The following is a 19,134-nucleotide window of genomic DNA, read 5'->3' as shown; positions in this document are numbered from 1 at the left end:
CTAACCATACCCTGAATTGGACAAATTCACCCCCTTTTGACTTTGAGGCATAGGACAAAACCACATGACCCATTCTCAGGCCCCCCAAAAAATCACTATGTCTGCTCTCCCCTCTATTTCATAACATGTTACCCCATTGTCATCCCATCTCTGGTCATGTAGGCCCTTTTGTCTAGAGTGTTTAATAATCCAAATGCCCATCTCCTTGGAGATGTAGTATTCCACCTGCTCCTGCCTCCTGGCCACTCAACTCAATAATTCAAGTTAAGAAAATGTTCTATTTCTAAGCTAATTACTGGGGCTTTGTCATTCCTGAAGAAGATGTCTCTTCCAGCCTAGGTTTTCCTGATCAAATCTCTCACTGCATGTCCCACTCTGAAAAACCATAGCATCAACCTATCAGAAAAGTCTCTCTTTTTCAGAACGTTATTTGGGGGTCATTTGATAATGTACCCCAGGCTTAGGACTCCAAAGGGCCATTTGAGAGGATTTTATCCACCCCACCTCACCCCTGTCCCAACTCATCATTCTGTAAAAAACCTGAGACTAAGACCACAAGCATTAATGCCACTATGAGCCAGTCACTGTGCTGGGTGCTGAGAATACAGAAACAAACCTGGAAATGGTCCCTGTCCTCAAGAAATTTGTATTTTACTGAAATAGGGCATTCCACAACTGGAAAAATGCCTTTTCTGGGAAGGTGGCACTTAAACTCACCTTCAAAGGATTCTAGAGATTCTAAAAAGCTGGAGTATAGACAAAAACCTTCCAGACCTCTGCAGAGAGACAATCTAATAATGGGCTATAAAACACATTAGCAGAAACAGCTCACTATTTTTTTCTTGAGATAAGAGGAGTAGAAAATGACTGTTAAAAGAAAAATCTTCCCACAAAAGGGAAGGAAAAAAGGCTCACAATCTTAATGAGGCCCATTCTGGATCCCCTGATAAATGTGACTTTTTTTTTTTTTTAACCCTTGTACTTCGGTGTATTGTCTCATAGGTGGAAGATTGGTAAGGGTGGGCAATGGGGGTCAAGTGCCCAGGGTCACACAGCTGGGAAGTGGCTGAGGCCGGGTTTGAACCTAGGACCTCCTGTCTCTAGGCCTGACTCTCACTCCACTGAGCTACCCAGCTGCCCCCATAAATGTGACTTTTAAGAAGCTAAAGGATAAAATGTTAAGATCTAGGACCCCTGGGTTTGAATCCTGGTTTCCATCATTTAATGTCTTTCAACTTTAGTTCCCTCATCTGTAAAATGAGATTTTAATCCCTGAAAATTCCTTATTGAACTGCTGTGAAGCACTATCTCTTCTTACAAAGAAAGCACTAGAATCACTGAAAATTATTTCTATTTCCCCAAACAATATAAGTGCTTATATGTTACTCTATCTGAATTTACAGTCATTTGAAGCACCCTTATTCCTACCTAATATAACTTTTAAGTTTGTTTACTCTAATAACTAGCTAGTATCTCTGCCAAGAAAACCCAAAGAGTTGGATATAATGAGCAACACTAAGAAAAAGCACAAAAAAATTCCAAAAAGACACTTTGAAAAAGTCTGATATGTAATAGCACAGTTGCCACAGCAAAGAATGCAGTATAGCTTTGCCCAATCCTCTGTGCTCTCTACTTTCTAAAGACAAACCCACGTTTTTAAATTTGTCGAGAGACTTTCCTTCCATCCTTGTTTTTAACAGAACACCAAATGCCTGGGATCTCCCTCCACTGGTACTTTTTTACTTCCACACAATTCATAGGTCTAAGAGGAGGAATAGGTTAACCTCTTTGCTTTCCCTTGCTTCTTTAGGAGACATGTCTACCAGATCTTTCAATGGCCTTTTCTCTTCAAAAGTTTATTCAGGCTATTTTTTCTCTTTGGAGGTCCATTCAAACCACTTGGGTCATATTTCTCCTATCCTTTTTTAGGTGTTATCTGTGTCAATTAATTGTTCAACAAACATTTATTAAGTACTTACTCTGGGCCAGTCTCTATGCTAAGGGCTTTCTTTGGGGATTCAAAGGCAAAAAATAGTTTTCTCTTCTCAAGAAGTTCAGAGTCTAAATATGCAAATAACTTGAATTCTGTTTGTTTTGTTTAAGGTATATGCAGAATAAACTGAAAATAATCAACAGAGGAAAGCTCTAGAATTAAGAACTATTAGGAAAGGCTTCTTATAGAAGGTGAGATTTGCATTAGGACTTGAAGGAAGCCAGGGAAGTCAGGAGATAGAGATGAGTAGAAATAACAGGGATAGCCAGAAAAAATGCCTGATGTCTAGAGATGGAATGTCATGTGTAAAGAACAGACAGGGGGCAAGTGTCACCGAATTGAAGAGCAAGTGGGGGAGGTAGAAGAAGATAATCAGGGGGCAGGTTATAATGTCCTTTGAATGACTGAGAGAATTATGCATTTGATCCTGAAGGTAGTAGAGAACTACCAAGACATTATCCCCACTTTTGAACCTATATCTTCCCCTCCACAGTCCCTTGCCATTATCATGAGGGCCAGACTTCCATTATTTATTTTGACGACTTCCTCTAGGAAGAGAGAATTAGAGAACGCCACAATTTTAAGAACATCAAAGAACAGATGAACAATCATGTCCCAAGTAGAAAGAATTAATTCAGATGGTGATTCCATTAAGAGAATCAACATAGACTCCCTCCAAACTGGGTTCAAATCCTACCTTATATACTCAATAGCTATGTGACCCTGTGTAAATCACTTAAGTCTGGGTTTCAGCCCCTCATCTATAAAATAAGGGAGCCAGACTAGATAATACTCTAAGATTCCTTCTTGCTCTAAGTCTATGATTCTAGGACTTATTTCCTTGAGTACAGGTATGATATGAGGGTATAGGTTTTCTCTAGACACCTCAACACCTCAGATTATGTCCCAGTCAGAAAAGTACATAAAAGACTCATTTTTTACTTACATTCCTGAAGGCTAGGAAGGTGCCTTTGAAGCCTTGAGGCTGCTCCCTTATTCTTTTGCCCCCTTCCTTTATTCTTTTTTTTTTTTTTAACCCTTACCTTCCGTCTTAGAGTCAATACTATGTATTGGTAAGGGTAGGCAATGGGGGTCAAGTGATTTGCCCAGGGTCACACAGCTGAGAAGTGGCTGAGGCCAGATTTGAACCTAGGACCTCCTGTCTCTAGGCCAGAGCTACCCAGCTGCCCCGCCCTTCCTTTATTCTTGATGAGCACAAATAGATAGCTCCCAGCTTGCTTCAGATAAACATCTACTTTATGTCCCAGATATCTGATTATACTCTAAATTGGACAGTTCACACCCCACTGCCCCTTTTGACTTTGAGGCACAGGACATAACCACATGACTCATTTTAGGTTCCAGAAACCCAATAGCATGCCATCATCATGCTTTCTCTAGTCACTTAGAGCCTCTTGTCAAAAGCCCAGAATTCATCTTCTGTAGGAGGCACACTGTCACACTGTCTCCTGGCCATTTCAACATGACTTCTAAATTAACAGATTTCTCTTCTGATTTTTAAGCTAAGTTTTGGAGTCTTACATCCTTATCACGAACCTGGGGTTTTTGCCACAACAGGTACACTGTATGGTGTTTAAAGATCTTCACAATCAGGACCCATCCTACTTTCCAGACTTCTTATATATAGTTCTTTTTCACTCACACACAATACAGTTTAGCCAAAAGAATCTTTTCCCTGTTTCCCATATTTGGTGTCTGGTCTCCTGTCTTCAGGCTCATACCTCAAATGCATTCCCTCATCGTATCTACAAATTAAAATTCCTAGCTTTCTTCAATGCTCAGGTCAAATGCCACCTTTTCCACAAAGCCTTTTCTGATCCTGCAGTTTCTATTTCCTTCCTCCCTCCCTAAATTCAATTGTTTTTTATATATTTTGTGTATACCTCTATATGTATGTCTCCCTACAATAGGCTGTAAGTTCCTCAAAGGTAGAGACTTTCACTTTTGTCTCTGTGTACCTACCTAGTACAATGTCTAGCACATTTTAAGAGCTTAAAAAATGCTTATTGATTAATTTTGTCTAATTCTTCATGCTTTTCATACTTGTCTGAAGGAAAGTTTTACTTATCTACCTTTACTGATCTTCAGGGAGACTAAGAAAACTAATCCTGCAAATTGCAGGGGTTTCTTATAGAGGAATGATCATTTAAAAGATAATGTTAATAAAGATCAGAAGTATGATTTGAACACAAGTCTTCACAGCTCAAAATCCTGTATTCTACTAGTCCATACTACTTATATAAAAGAAAAATATCTTTTCTCTCCAGTGTTAAAGCAATAACTTAGTTTGTGTTTCTCTCCCCTCCAGGGAAAAAATGAACCATTATTAATAACAAATAGCTACATGAAACTACCCTAACCTCACATGACAGAATTACTTTCAGAATTCTAAGTTCTTTCCTGTAGATGGCTAAACTTCCAGCTACACTTCTCCAATAACATGCTATAGAAATATCTGAAAGCACAGCCTTAGCACTTATTCAATCCTTAGCATTAAAGATGAAGCTCAAACACAGTTAAGCTTATTGTATATCTAGTCAATATAGTTTTTCTTTGATTAACAAAGAAGGGTGAAATGTCATAATATAGGACTATGTAAATGTTTTATTATCTTCATGATTTTAAAACATTTTTATATAACCACAAAGTCCTCTAATATACCAGATTTTATATACATATGTGTGTATGTGTGTATATATGTGTATATATATATACATATATATATATAAATACATAAAAAGATATTCTATATTAGAGTTTAAATGCTTTGGGAACCAATCACAGTATGATTTAGTTCTGCATGTCATTTTCAACTGATTTCAACAGATGAAATACGTCATACATTTAGGACAAGAGAGGAACTTGGAGGTCATCTAGTCCAATCCCATTATTTTAGAAACGAGGAAACTGAGGCATAGAGAGGCCCGTGGTCATTTGATAAGGTTTGTAGATATATTCCAAGTGGCACAGATGAAATTTGAAACCAAATCCTCTGACTTTGGATCCAGTGTTCTTTCCAATACATAATGCTCTTAAGGTGAACATTCATCTAATTATTTAGAATTCTTTTTAAGCAAAATTTTAATGACAGGTATAGTAACAGGGTATATGGCAAAGCTTCATTTAAAAACAATTTTTAATGCATCTCTTAAAACCTCTATTTGAATAATATGGATTCAGTAGTCTAAAAAAAATATCTCTAACTATTATCAAATTTTCTAATTCAGAGCTTTCTAGGGAATTTCTTAACACAGAATTTCTGATTCTATCTCTCTATCTATGTCTGTCCATCCATCCATCCATATAATGATCCTCTGAATCTCATTAACATCTCTACATATGCTTACCTTTCTTCAGGATTTTTTTCACTTTAACATAGTTTCCTTGTTTGACATATTCATGGAACTGAGCTTCCAGAGAGTCATTCCTTAATGAACCAAGCTGTACAGGGCAGGGGATTGGAAGCTGAACAGCTCGTGACATCCTGTTGTCACATACACACACACAAAAGAAACAAATTTAAAACAATGAGAATATAAAACAGAATGAGTCAAATTACTTACATTTATTCATGACAAGCCTTTCCTCTAACTTAATATCAGGGGAAAGGCCTGAATATTAAAAGCTGTAGTATAAAAAATTTAGAAATTTAGGAGATATAAAAACAAGAAGAAATCAACAGAAATTTTATTTAAAAAAACATTTGGTAAAAGAAAAAACTTCTAATTATAAAAATAAATATTTATTAAAATTCATTTAATTTAATGACTGGAAAAATGAAGAGTACTTAATTCTCCACTAAAAATCTTCATTTGATACCTCATAATGACACATGGTTTTTTCTGGATTCTCTAATGTTCTGTCAAGGCTTGCAAAGATTTGAAAGACTTCTAGCATTAAACAGATACTAAGAAGATCAAACAAAGTTCTGAGAAAAGTTCCCTAGTCATATTCTAGATAAGTAAAGTGAAGAGGTCACTTTTGAAGTGCTGAAGTAAGGCTTAAATTATTGCAGATAGAACAGGGAACCATAATTTGGAATTACAGACCTAGATAAAACTAACAGGCTTTAATCAAAACCTGACAAAAATAGCAGGGTAAAAGAGGCTGTACAGATTCACTCTCACACATAACTCAAAGACTGAAGAAGGTCCAAGAGGTCACTGGGAAATTCATGGAAGAATTACAAAGATCCCCCTTTTCCAGCCCAGGTTGGAACAGAAAGATAAAACGGTACTAAACTAGAGAGAGGGCTGAATTAGGAAAGATCAAAGAGGCTTTCTAGGGTGAAGAGGTCTAGTTATGTATTAGGGCAGGTCACTCAGGCCAGGAGTGAACCTGTAGCCAAATTATTCTTTCTGACTCTGTACTGTATAACCAAGACTTCCACAATGAAAACAGAGCTGAGGAAGGGGGGAAAGGAAAGACTACACTTGTGTCCCTCTGACCCCAGGAGGAAACTCTTTTGATGTAGAGAAGAGCTGGAGCCAGCAGTGGTCTACTGGAATTCAAGTAGAAAGGAATCAGTTAGTCTCATAAGATTTGGTAGCTACCACTACAGAGGAGAGGAAAGCTCAAAATGTAATGTCTCAAAGAGCAAAGATAGACTTAAAACTAAGAATTATGTATGGGCCTGAGTATAATTCTAGAGGGGACAAATGGGATTTTAGTGAAACAGAGTTTCTAAGTATTTTTTTTTAAAAGACCTGAAGTAGAAACTTCAAAATGCAAATCAAATTATCAACATAAAAAAGGCCATTGAAGCAAGTATTAAGAATAAAAGGACAAGGGGGCAGCTGGGTAGCTCAGTGGATTGAGAACCAGGCCTAGAGACGGGAGGTCCTAGGTTCAAATCTGGCCTCAGACACTTCCTAGCTGTGTGACCCTGGGCAAGTCACTTGACCCCCATTGCCTACCCTTACTACTCTTCTGCCTTGGAGCCAATACACAGTATTGACTCCAAGACGGAAGGTAAGGGTTTAAAAAAAAAAAAAAAAAAGAATAAAAGGACAAAGAGTTTACATTCTAATAGGGAGAGGAAAAACAATTGTCCCCTAGAAACTATAATGTCATCAAGGATTATAGAATGAATTAATAAACCAGGCAGAGGACCTCAAAATGGTTTTGTTCTGTTTTCCAGAAAGAGAAAGGGGGAAAAAAGGGTGTTAAGAAGGAATATAATAGGAAAGAAAGGGGATAGAACTTAATATCTCACATTATCAGTGTCAAAGAAGAGAAACCATTTGGCAGAAATTACTTTTAGTTTACTATCTCACACTATATGCCAAGATAAGTTCCAAAAGACGATAATACTTAGAGAAAACAAAAATCATATCATAAAGACATTAGAAGAACAAGGAAGGAAATACCTATCATAACTATGGATGGGGGTAGAATTTGTGACCATACAAGGGATAGAGAGACCATATAAGAAATAAAAGAGACAAATTTAATTATACAAAATAAAAAAGGTTTTGTGCAAACACAATTACTGCTTTTAAAATTAGAATAAAAGTTACAGGGGGGTGGGGGGGGGAATGGGGACTTTGCAGCAAGTTTCTCTGATAAAGGTTTCATTTCCAAGATATATAAAGAACTGTGAGAAGATTTGTTTCTAATATATTGAATTATGTCTGATTCTCGGTTTTGAATTGAGGTTCAGATCAATTCCTCAGATCTTCCGACTCATTCCCTTGTTCCTGAGAACTTCAAGGAATGTTCCACACAAGAATTTCTCCCACTGCAGGGTAACAGATAGGAAAGTGATATGATGAGTTGTATCCTGCTTGATAAATAAGAACCATTCTAAGTCAGATATGTTGCTAGCAGCAGAACCAAGTCCTTGAATCTCCCATTGAGAAACTTTGGATAAAGTCATTGCTACCCAGACAGAATTCAATTTCTCCTTCTACACATTCGGGGCATGGGACCAGGCATGTAATTGCTAGCCTAATCAATAAATCTATTTTCTTACCTGGAAGCCAGTCTCTCAGAATGTTTAATTGTTACAAAGTGATTAAAATTTATAAGAACAAGAAGTATTCCCCAAAAGATAAATGGTTAAAGGATATAAAGTTATTTCTTAAAGGAAGAAATCCAAACTATTAAAAATACATTAAAATGTTCTAAGTCACTAATAATAAATTATTAATAAATATGAACCAAAAGAACTCTAAGGTTCTGCCTCAAGATGAAAAAAGGAGAAATTTATGACTGTTGGAGGATTTGCAGGAAAACAGAATCACTAAAGCCCTATTGGCAGAGTTGTGCATTGATCCTGACACTCTGGGAAGCAACTATATCCAAAAACTCACTAAACCTTTGAGCCAGCAATATCTCTAATAGGCCTAAATCTCATAGTTGACAAAAAGGAGAAAATGATCCACATGTAAAAAGAAAATGTTTATAAGAATTCTTTTTGTAGCAGCAAAGAATTGGAAACTCAACAATGGGGCCAATGGTTGAACAAATTATTCTATATGAATATGATAGAATATTGCTATGACATAAGAAATGAAAAGGAAGCTCTCAGAGAAACCTAGTAAGACTTGTATGAATTGCTAAAGAGCATAGTGGTATGTGGAGACCAATTTATGTAATAATAACATTGTAATGCAAAACAACTAAGAGATACTTAAGATCTCAAATCAGTGTAATGACTAACCATTACAGGCTTCCAGGCCACCAATGATAAAACATGTTATCTATCTCATGGCAGTGGGGTGATGAACTCAAAGAATAAGATAATATTTATATTACCATTCCCACACAAAAAAAGGTCAAGCAATATGAAGAAAAGGTTTTCAAAAGAAATAATTTCAACATTAAACTCCTGAAAAATATTCAAAACCACTAGCTGCTAAAAGTGTAAATATTGACTACTGAGAAGACAATAAAACTTTGGTCAAGTAAGAAAACCTAAAGTTACACAATCCTTTTTGGTAACATACAAATTATAAAAACTTTGGCAAGAAAACTTCATTTCAGAAATTTTCCCAAAATCACAGAGGAAAAAAGGAAAGAACGTACCCTATTCTCCTAATCCAGTGTTCTTCTACCTCTGATCTCTCCAAAGAACCATATATTGTTTTTGCACAATTAACTAAAGATTGTTTCATATTACCATTATGCCTTTTCTATTTTCTAGAGAAACATCAAAAAAGCATCTTGTGTTGTTCCCACTGAAAATGTTGAGTGGAGGAATGAATCAAAGAGAATGTATGTGAAAATGCTCTTAAGCTTGAATCTAGTCCTATAAATTCCAGTACTGAGGCTCTGGGTCCCAATTTCAGCATTTCATTTTAGAAAATCCTATCAAATATATGCAGCCTTTATTGTAAACTTTCTTTTAGGAAAGAACCTCTGTTAAAGTTGGACAACATTCTAATCACCTCAACAACCTAATCTGTCTATCCAAGACACTAGTAACTTTTTTTTAAAGTCTATTTCCTTGATAAAGCAAAAAAAATTTTTTTTTGAATCACAAAGGCAATCTTGTTATGAAATATTAGGGCAACAGAGCACAGCTCTCCCTATCACAGTACAGTTGAGTCTGTTGTATTTGGGCCAGTCATATGGGTTCAGGACAACCAAACTGGAACAGAGAAACCTAAGTCTTGGGAAAGCTATCTTCATTACCATAGCCATAGCACCTACCCTACCAAATAAATATGATGTCTTTCTCCATTCCCTACCAACATCCACCACTAACACTCTTGAACATTCACCATCCTAAATACAAGTTTGCTTCTGCAAGCCCTGGTTTCTAGAGGCATTCCAGGATAGCTAAACACACCAAGGGAAAGAAATTCCATTCCAATATTGTAGGACATAAGGAAACAACCTCTAAGTAACTGTGTATAAAATAGAAAATTATTTTACAGCCCAAGGAACCTTACTCATTCCCTATACCAGTCAATTGCTATTTTACTGAAGGTTTCCTTTTTGAAGGTTTAAGACATTTCTATATTGGTTTTTCAACCCCATACTGCATTATTGGCTGCTATTCTATTAGTCACATATGCTATTATGGCTGCAAACCTTCAGGAAGGCATAACTGGCAGCCTGTAGCAGCTTCTATTGGTCAGAGTGGTCCATATGTACTGACCTGAGCAATCTTCACAAATGTCACAAATGCTGCCACATAATTTGTGAGTATGAATAAAATATGGGGGGGTGGCAGTGAGGAATATCCATTTCAGTTCAAAATATGATGACCTCAAGTTCAAATTCCAGCAAGCTACAATCTTTCAGACTTCTAGTTTTCTCATCTATAGAATATACTACCTACCTCCACTGGATAGTAACCATAGGGTTTTTTTGTAAACAGTACAAATAGAGCACCTTCATTTTGATACCGTTCACATTGATTACTGTTTACAAATGGTCGCAGATAACATCCTTTCAGGAGCAAATGGCATCCTAGACAGACCAGAGAAAAACCTTCTGGAAATCTGCCAAAATTTTTGGGATGTAGAACACCCATAAGGTAAACCCTGACCAACCTACATGCTGCTCCTTGATCTACATATTCCACATCCTTACTGCCTTCTCATTTACACTCCCTATGCGTCTATTCCACTATAAAGGGGTCTTATTCCACTATAAAGTACAGAACAACTGACATCATAATTGATCTTGTGATGAAGGAAGGGTGTGACTGGGATTAGGATATTAAGGTACTTGACTAGGTCTTTCCATAGAATTTACATTTATTTTAGTACTTTTTGTGAATTGAAGTTACTCAGTTTCTTTTTCTTCTTCTTTTTTAAACCCCTTCTCTTCTGTCTTAGAATGGAGACTAAATTGGTTCCAAGGCAGAAGAGCAGTAAGGGCTAGGCAATGAGGATTAAGTGACTTGCCCAGGGTCACACAGCTAGGAAGGATGTGAGGCCAGATTTTTTTTTAATTTAATTTTTTTTATTTTAAAACCTTAAGTTCTGTGTATTGATTGGCTCCTAGGCAGAAGAGTGGTAAGGGCTAGGCAATGGGGGTCAAGTGACTTGCCCAGGGTCACAGAGGCCTAGGCCTGACTCTCAATCCACTAAGCCACCTAGCTGCCCCAACTCAGATTCATGTTTGATTACTCTGTTTTATTTATTATTATTTCAATCTCTCCCTATTCTTTGGCAGAGCTAATTAGCAAATGCATACTTTTGGCTTTTGTTGTTGTTGGAGATAGCCAACCAGACATACATAGAGAGACTTAGTAAGGCCCAGATTCAAATCCTACCTCAGATATTTATGAGCTGTGTGGCTTTGAACAAATCAATTTACCTCTAACCCTTGGTTTCCTCAATATCAAATGATACAATTTTTGTAAATTGCTGTTGTCAACTATTATTAATGTTGCCATAATCTTATTTCAGTGTTACTCTCCCCATTCGGGGCATTTTTTCCCCCTGGCCTAGAAAACAGGGATAATAATAGCTGTAGTTCCCATTCCCAGGGGCCACTGTGAGGCTCAAATAAAGTAAAGATCATAAAGTGCGTTGCAAGTTTTAATATCGTCCAATCTTCTGATTTCGTCAGTGTGGGGGACTTTCAGGCTAGAAATTCTTTTCACCAATGCAGATCTACAGCTTGTCTCAGAATGTTTCTGGGGAGCACTGGAAAAGTGGTTATATAAATTAGTATGGCTTAGGGGCAGACAAGGTCTTCTCCAAGGCTTACTACTATACTATACTACTCAAAGTCCTACATCAATGTCAGTTAGTTATTATTACTTTGCAACCATACTGGACAGTTAATTATTCCCAAAACATATATCAGAATTTTTCAAGGTATTGATCAGTCCTATTAAAGAACCCTTTTTTTTTTATCTTCATTTACTTTTTCTTTCTTTTTTTTAGAAATTCTTCATTGCATAAATGATGGTTCTCTGGGATGAGGGAGATAATGCATTATAGGAGGAAATCTAAATGGGGAAGATGTAAAAACAAAAGATATCAATAAAAATCTATTTTTAAAAAGAGGAATTTCAGGAAAGTAGTGGGGCCTGAAGATAGACTGCAAGGAGTTGAGAAAATGACAGCTTGAAAAGATAGCAGGGTCTAAAGAAATTATTTTTAGGATAAGGAACAGCATATTTGCAGGAAGGAACCAGCAGACTTGAGAAAGCTTGAAGCTATGTCACTTCTATATAGTGCTTCACTTCCACAAACCTTATCTTTTGCAACCTAACAACAATCCTGTAAAGTAGATATTGCTAGAATTTCATTTTATGAATCATGAAAGGCCCAAGAAAAGGTCCTTCTCTAAGGCCACATAACTTTTGATATAACAAATTAAACTCCTTATCTATTTTTCTCTTAAATCCTTACCTTTTGTCTTAATGTTAATTCTAAGATAGAAGAACAGTTAGGGCTAGACAATCTGGATCAAGTGACTTGCCCTGAATCACACAACTAGGAAGTGTCTGAGGCCAGATTTGAACCAAGACCTCCTGACTCCAGGCCTGGGCTCTCTATCCACTGTACTAACCTAGCTGCCACTCACTCTTTCAATACTTTAGCTATTGTGTCTAAATACTAACTCTGCCTTAATGTGTGACCTTAGGTAAGGAAAGAGATATATTTTGGGTCCTTTGGAAATTGTTTTGGATATCAGGTTGAATAATTCTGAGAAAGCAATGTTAAAGTTTCTTTTGCTTTGTGTGTTATATAAATTTTGTGATAATTAAGTCTGGCCAAGGGACAGTAGAGGGATATTCTGCTTAGCAGACAATAAACTTTGGATTGGAAAGATGAACTAAAGAGTTTAATAATGATTTAAAGCCCAGGTGGAAAAATGGGTCTGGCATCATAGGTCTAGAGCTAGAAGGTAACTCAAGAGTCTATCTAGTCCAATTCTCTCATTTTACAGATAAGGAAACTGACCCTAATTGAGAAAAAGTTAATTAATTTGAACAAGGTGAGGCAGGTAAATAAGCATCAGAAATAAGCATCAAATCAGGATTTGAACCAAGGCCCTCTACCACTAGAGTCACAATATTATAATGAATCACAAAATCAGATTTGTGGAGGGAAGGCTCAGGCCTTACTCTCCTCTGGGGCAAGGAAAAGGACTTTACATTGTTTTGCAAAGAGGTTAAGACTTTCTCAAGCTCACTTCCTGAAAAATTTATTGTTTTCAACTAAACTGTCCTTATCAGATTATCAGAGATGATAAAGAGATCTCCACAAAGAGCCTTCTAAAATACTAAAATAAAACATAAAACTCTTTTAAAAACCAATTACTAAGGGAATGATTCCATAATTACAAAAGTAGTTTATCTAGTGTGAGGATTACTCCTTGAAAGTGGGATCACTGGAAAGAGCCCACACAGAATGCAAAGAAACCTAGGCAGAAGGAAGCCACCTTATCAACCATGGAATCACCTCCACCAGCTAAGTGTTCTTTGTTGATTTTGCCATCTGAAACCCTTTTATCAAGCAAAAAACTATATGCTATGGTCGGTTTCACAAAACTTATACTTGAATTACATACGGTTCAGAACACATGAATCCCCAAAATTTCAAATCATGACACAACTGTACAAACATGTTTAACTTTCTCTACTTTTCAAAATCTACAGATGCCGAAATAAATAGAACTGGAGCAAAAAGTAGACAATTCTCTTAACAATCCTTTGTGATGTCCATCACCAAGCTTAGCTGAGGTTACCATCTAATAGCTGTTATGGAAACTTGTACTAAGACATGAACTCTAGGGAACATGACTTGGAATTTCATGACTCTCATATGACAGCATTTTTGTTTGTTTTACTAAATCTATCCAAATTTAAATCCAAATAAGCTGTCATCTTCCTAAACTGACCTCCCCACTCCGCTCTACATACCCAAGTCTGTTTCAGTTAAATTTCTACCTTTTCCATAGCTGTTTCCAATCTTCCCCAACCCCAGAACCAGACAATTAGGAATTTGATTACAGTGTAAGAAAGACTAAACAGTGAATGAAACTGATATATAGCCTACTAAATCTGAACAATATCACAGTCAGTGGCATAGTTGAATAGAATAGAACAGAATAGAAATTGAGGATCTGAGTTCAAGTCCAATATCAGAAACATCCTGGCTGTGTAACCTTGAACCTCTAAGTGCTCTGGGGAGCATTATAAATTGCAGAGAAGGTGCCACCTGCATTAATAGAGGGTGTTTCCTCACTTGAGAGCTTCCTATACCAATGAAATTACAAGACTTGTCCCTATTATTAGAACTTAATCCAGTTAATTAGAACTTACTTGCTTCGGGTCAGGTGTCTTTCGGAGTACTCACTCTGGCATTTGCTCAAATGACACTTCCATTGCCCATAGGAAGTAGTTTAGAGGAGCCAGAAAAAACCTGGTCCAAGTCCTTCTAAGCTATATGACTCTGGGAAAGCCACTTCACTTTCCTGGGAGTGTATTCCAATTTGTAAAAGTAAGCATCTTTGTTGACCTTCAAGTGTTATGTAAATGTGAGTTACTATGTAAACTCCTCTTGGCATTTACATTTCTAACTTTACTATCCAATCACTTTATATATATTAATACTCCACTCAAAGAACCTCCTGTTTCAGTCATACTGACCTCCTTACCGTCCCTCATATCATTTCTCATCTCTGTGCCTTTGTACTTGCTATTCCCCACATTAAGGATACTCTTCCTCCTCACCTCAGGCACTCAAATCTTTGGCTTTTTTCAAGACCCAGCTAAAAAATAACCTTCAAGAAGTTTATCCCAGGCCCTCTCAAATTCTCAGGGTCTCACCCTCTCATGAAACCTCAGAAGCTAAAGTTATCCTTGATCAGTATCTTATATATACCTATTTATGGACTCTTATCTCCTCTGTTAGAATGTAAGCTCCCTGAAGGCAAGGGCTGTTTCTTTCATTGTATTCCCAACACTTAGCACAATGTATTAAACTTGTACTAAGTACTAAATAAATGCTTATTGATTTGTTGATTGTCTAGGTTCAGAATTGTTTTCAGAGCAAGGTTAGGAAGAATAAGAAAATAAGACTTTGTACTTTCTTGTTGTATTCTTCATATTAATATCTGATTTATGTATCACATTTATTCTAATCACCACATCTTAGTTCTATTATAACCCAAGATTCTAAGATGGAATGTAAGGGTTTAAAAAATAAAATAAAATGGATAGTCTGGCAGCTGATTGGATATAGAAGGTAAGAGAGAGTCAAGGGTAGATATCACCTAGACTGGTTGACTAGGAAGATAGTGGTGCCCTCAACAATAAAGGAAAGTTAGGAAGAGGGAAGATGATAGGATATGGAAATAAATTAATATTAATAATTAAGAACCAAATACATCACTGAAGATTCCAAAAGTTCTTTACATATATTAACTTACTTGATCAAGTTTATTAAGTCACACAAGCAGTCCTACTGAAACCAGTTGTGTGCACGCACACCTCTGTGTGTGAGTGTGTGTGTGAGTGCGTGTGTATGTGTGTGTGTGTATGTGTGTGTGTGTACACCTGTCAAGTATGTATTAAGAAGCATTTAGTTTAGTGAAAATGTACTGAACTTGGATTTTGAGGATCTGGGTTTAAAATATCATCTTTGTTATTACCACATGGCAACTGGTACTCTTAAGATATTAAACAAGTTGTAACCTGACAGACCACCCTTAAATTTCCTGAAATGTACCCTTTTTTATAAAGGATCACATAAATTATTGAACCTGTTCAAGCCTCAGGTTGCTCATCTGCAAAACAAGGAAGCTAAAATACGATCAGCAATATTCTTTCTAGATCTAAATCATAGTCTTGAGAAGGTGGAGCCAAGATGGCAGTGTAGAGAGGCACACAGCAAAACTCTCCCAAATTCTCCTCCAAACAGCTCTAAAATAATGCCACAAATAGAATTTTGTAGTGTCAGAACCAACAAAATATAGAGTGAAGCAACTTTTCTTTCCCAAAGCAACTTTAGAAGTCACCAGGAAAGGTTTGCCTCACCAGGTGGTGGTTGGGATTATGCAGCAACGGGTCACTCCACAGCACTAGCAGTAGGTCTTGTATGTGGTTACAGAAGCAGCAGCCACAGCTTTGGAAGCTCTCAGCCCACAGTCAAGGTATTGCAATAATTGGTCAGAAAAAGACTGCAGGGGACCCACTGCTGGAGTTTGGTTCAGGATACTGTTGCATGGTGCATGATCAGCTACAGGTCATAGTTACAGGATCAAAGGGAGTGATAGCACTTGCAAGAGCAGGTGAACAGGGGCCCTGGTCTCAACTGTAAGATAGAGGGGAGCATTAGCAATTGTGGCTGCAGGAAAGGAGGGTACTTGGTCACAGTTTCAGTGTCAGGAGGAGGATTACGGCTATTGGCTATAAGGGAACAAGGTCGCTTCCTAGGTAAAGACCAGAGTACAGATCAGGAGGGTAGTAACACACCTCTCCTTAAATCATACTACCTTTAAAGCACTAAAAACCTACAGACCCTCAGGACTAGTTTTGAAAATTGTACCAAGAAAGGCCTGGAGCTTGGGACAGTGCAACTCTGGCTCTCAGAGCAGAGTCCAACTTTAACATAAAGTTAAAAGTCAAGAAATGGGCTGGGAAAATGAGCAAAAAACAAAACAAAACAAAAAAAAAACTTGACCACAGAAATTTACTATTGTGACAAGGAAGATCAAGACAGTAACTCAGAAGACAATAATGCCAAAACAGCTACATTCAAAACCTCAAAGAAAAATGTGGATTTGTCATAGGCCCCTCAAAAAAATTCCTAGAAGAACTCAAAAAGGATTTTCAAATATCCTTTAACAAACAAAAAAAAAAAGAGGTCGAGGAAAAATTGAGAAAAGAAATGAGAAAAATATAAGAAAATCAAGAATAAAGAACCAACAACTTGGTAAGAGGAACAAAAAATAGCAAAGAAAACAACATCGTAAAAAACAAAATTGGCCAAATATAAAAAGAGGTAGTTCAATGAAGAAAATAATTTTTTTTAAAAATCAGGGCAAATGGAAGCTAAATACCAAAAAACAATAAAATAATGTTATAGAATTTAAAAAATTAATGTAAAATATCTTATTGGAAAAATAACTGACCTGAAAAACAGATCAAGGAGAGAGAATTTAAGAATTATTAGACTACCTAAAAGCCATGATTAAAAAAAAAGAAAAAGAAAAAAATCCTAGACATCATATTTTAATAAATTATAAGAAAAGCTATCCTGCCGTCATAGGAAAGAGTCCTATAAGCACCTCCTAAAAATGATCCCAAAATGAAAACTCCCAGTGATATTACAGCCTAATTCCAGAGTTCCAAAGCAGAAAGAAGTAATTCAAATATTGTAGAGCCACAGTCAGGATCACAGCTTCCATGAAAAGGAAGAGATGAAGCTTCAAATATGATATTTCAGAAGGCAAAGGAGCCAGGATTACAACCAAATAAAATCTATCCAGCAAACCTTGGCATAATCCTGGAGGGGGAAAAAAGATTTAATAAAATAAAGGATTTTCAAGCATTCCTAGTAAAAAAGGCCTGAATAGAAAATATGACTTTCAAATATGAGACTCAAGAGAAGCATAAAAATGTAATAAGAAAAAGAATTCATAAGGAAATCAATAAGGTTAAAATATTTACATTCCTATATGGGAATATGATCATTGTAATTTATAAAAACTTTATCATTATTAGGACAGTTCGAAGGATTGTAGAGGGAAGACAAAGGTGTGGTTGACTATGATGGTATGATTATAAAAAAAATAAAAGATGAAAAAGAGGGATACACTGGGAGAAAGGTAAAAGGACAGAAAGAAAGGGGGAAATTACTTCACATAAAGGAGGGGTGAAAGGAAGACTATACAATGGAGCAGACTATGGGGAGAGGGCAGGCAAAGCTTCTACCTCCCCTTCACTGGAATTAGCCCAAAGAGGGAATAACATACACATCCAGGTGGCTATAGATTTACCCTATAGGGAATTATGAGGGGAAAGAGGATAAGAAGAGGGAAGGGGACTGACAGAAGTGAGGGCAAATTAAGGAAGTAGTGGTCAGAAGCAAACAAGACTTTTGAGAAGGGAAAAGTAAAGAGAAAAAAAGAAGGATAAATAGGGAAAAAATACGAGAGAAGGAAATACACAGTTAATAATCAATTAAAGAAAGAATAGACAGTAAAACTATACTAGTAAGGGACCTCAGATTTCCCTTCTCAGAGTTAGATAAATCTGCCCATGAAATAAAAAAGGAAGAAGTTAAGGAGATGAATAGAATTTCAGAAAAGTTACATATGACAGACCTCTGGAGAAAAGTGAATGGGAATAGAAAAGAATATACCTTTTTCTCACCTGTACATGGAACTTTCTCAAAAATTAACCACATATATTAGATGCATAAAAACCCTTCATAACCAGATGCAGAAAAGCATAAATACTAAATGCATCCTTTTCAGACCATAATGCAATAAAAATTATATTTAATAAAGGGCCATGGCAACAGATTCAAAATTAATTAAAAACTAAATAATTCCAAAGAATGAATAGGTCAAAATACAAATCATAGAAATAATTAATAATTTTATTAAAGAGAATGACAACAATGAGACAGCACAACAACAAGACAACACATCAAAATTTATGGGATGCAGCCAAAGCAGTAATAAGGGGAAATTTTATATCTTCAAGTGATTGCATTAACAAAATAGAGAAAGGAGCAGATCAATGAATTGGATTTGCAACTAAAAAGACAACAAACAGAAAAAAGACAAATTAAAAATCTCCAATTCAACACCAAATTGAAAATCCTGAAAATCAAAGGAGATATTAATAAAAGTGGAAAGAAAACCCCTGAACTAACAAAACTCAGAGCTGGCTATATGAGAAAAAACAATAAAATAGATAAATCATTAATTTGATTAAAAAAAGAAAGAAGAAAACCAAAATGCCAGTTTCAAAAACGAAAAGGGAGAATGCACCACCAATGAAGAGGAAATTAAAACAATTATTAGGAACTATTTTGCCCAATTATATGCCACTAAATCTGACAATCTAAGTGAAATGGATGAATAGTTTAAAAAAAATAAATTGTCCAGATTAACATAAGAGGAAATCAAACACTTAAATAACTGTCTTAGAAAAAGAAACTGAATAAGCTATCAATGAGATCCCTAAG

General features: G+C 36.3%; 1 protein-coding gene across 1 annotated transcript in view; it reads right to left on the bottom strand.

Annotated features, from left to right (window-relative positions):
• The window catches only part of TEX14 (testis expressed 14, intercellular bridge forming factor), a 141,227-nt gene extending 135,730 nt beyond the window's left edge, over window positions 1-5,497 (bottom strand). The window contains exon 1 of the mRNA XM_044675064.1: window positions 5,362-5,497. Within this exon, the coding sequence (XP_044530999.1) occupies window positions 5,362-5,497 (136 nt within the window). The remainder of the gene's footprint in view (window positions 1-5,361) is intronic.
• Window positions 5,498-19,134: the final 13,637 nt, after the last annotated feature.

This window comes from Gracilinanus agilis, chromosome 4, assembly GCF_016433145.1.
Source record: "Gracilinanus agilis isolate LMUSP501 chromosome 4, AgileGrace, whole genome shotgun sequence".
NCBI lineage: Eukaryota > Metazoa > Chordata > Mammalia > Didelphimorphia > Didelphidae > Gracilinanus > Gracilinanus agilis.
Note: the sequence above shows the minus strand (reverse complement) of the source record. Positions and strands in the feature narration are given on the sequence as shown.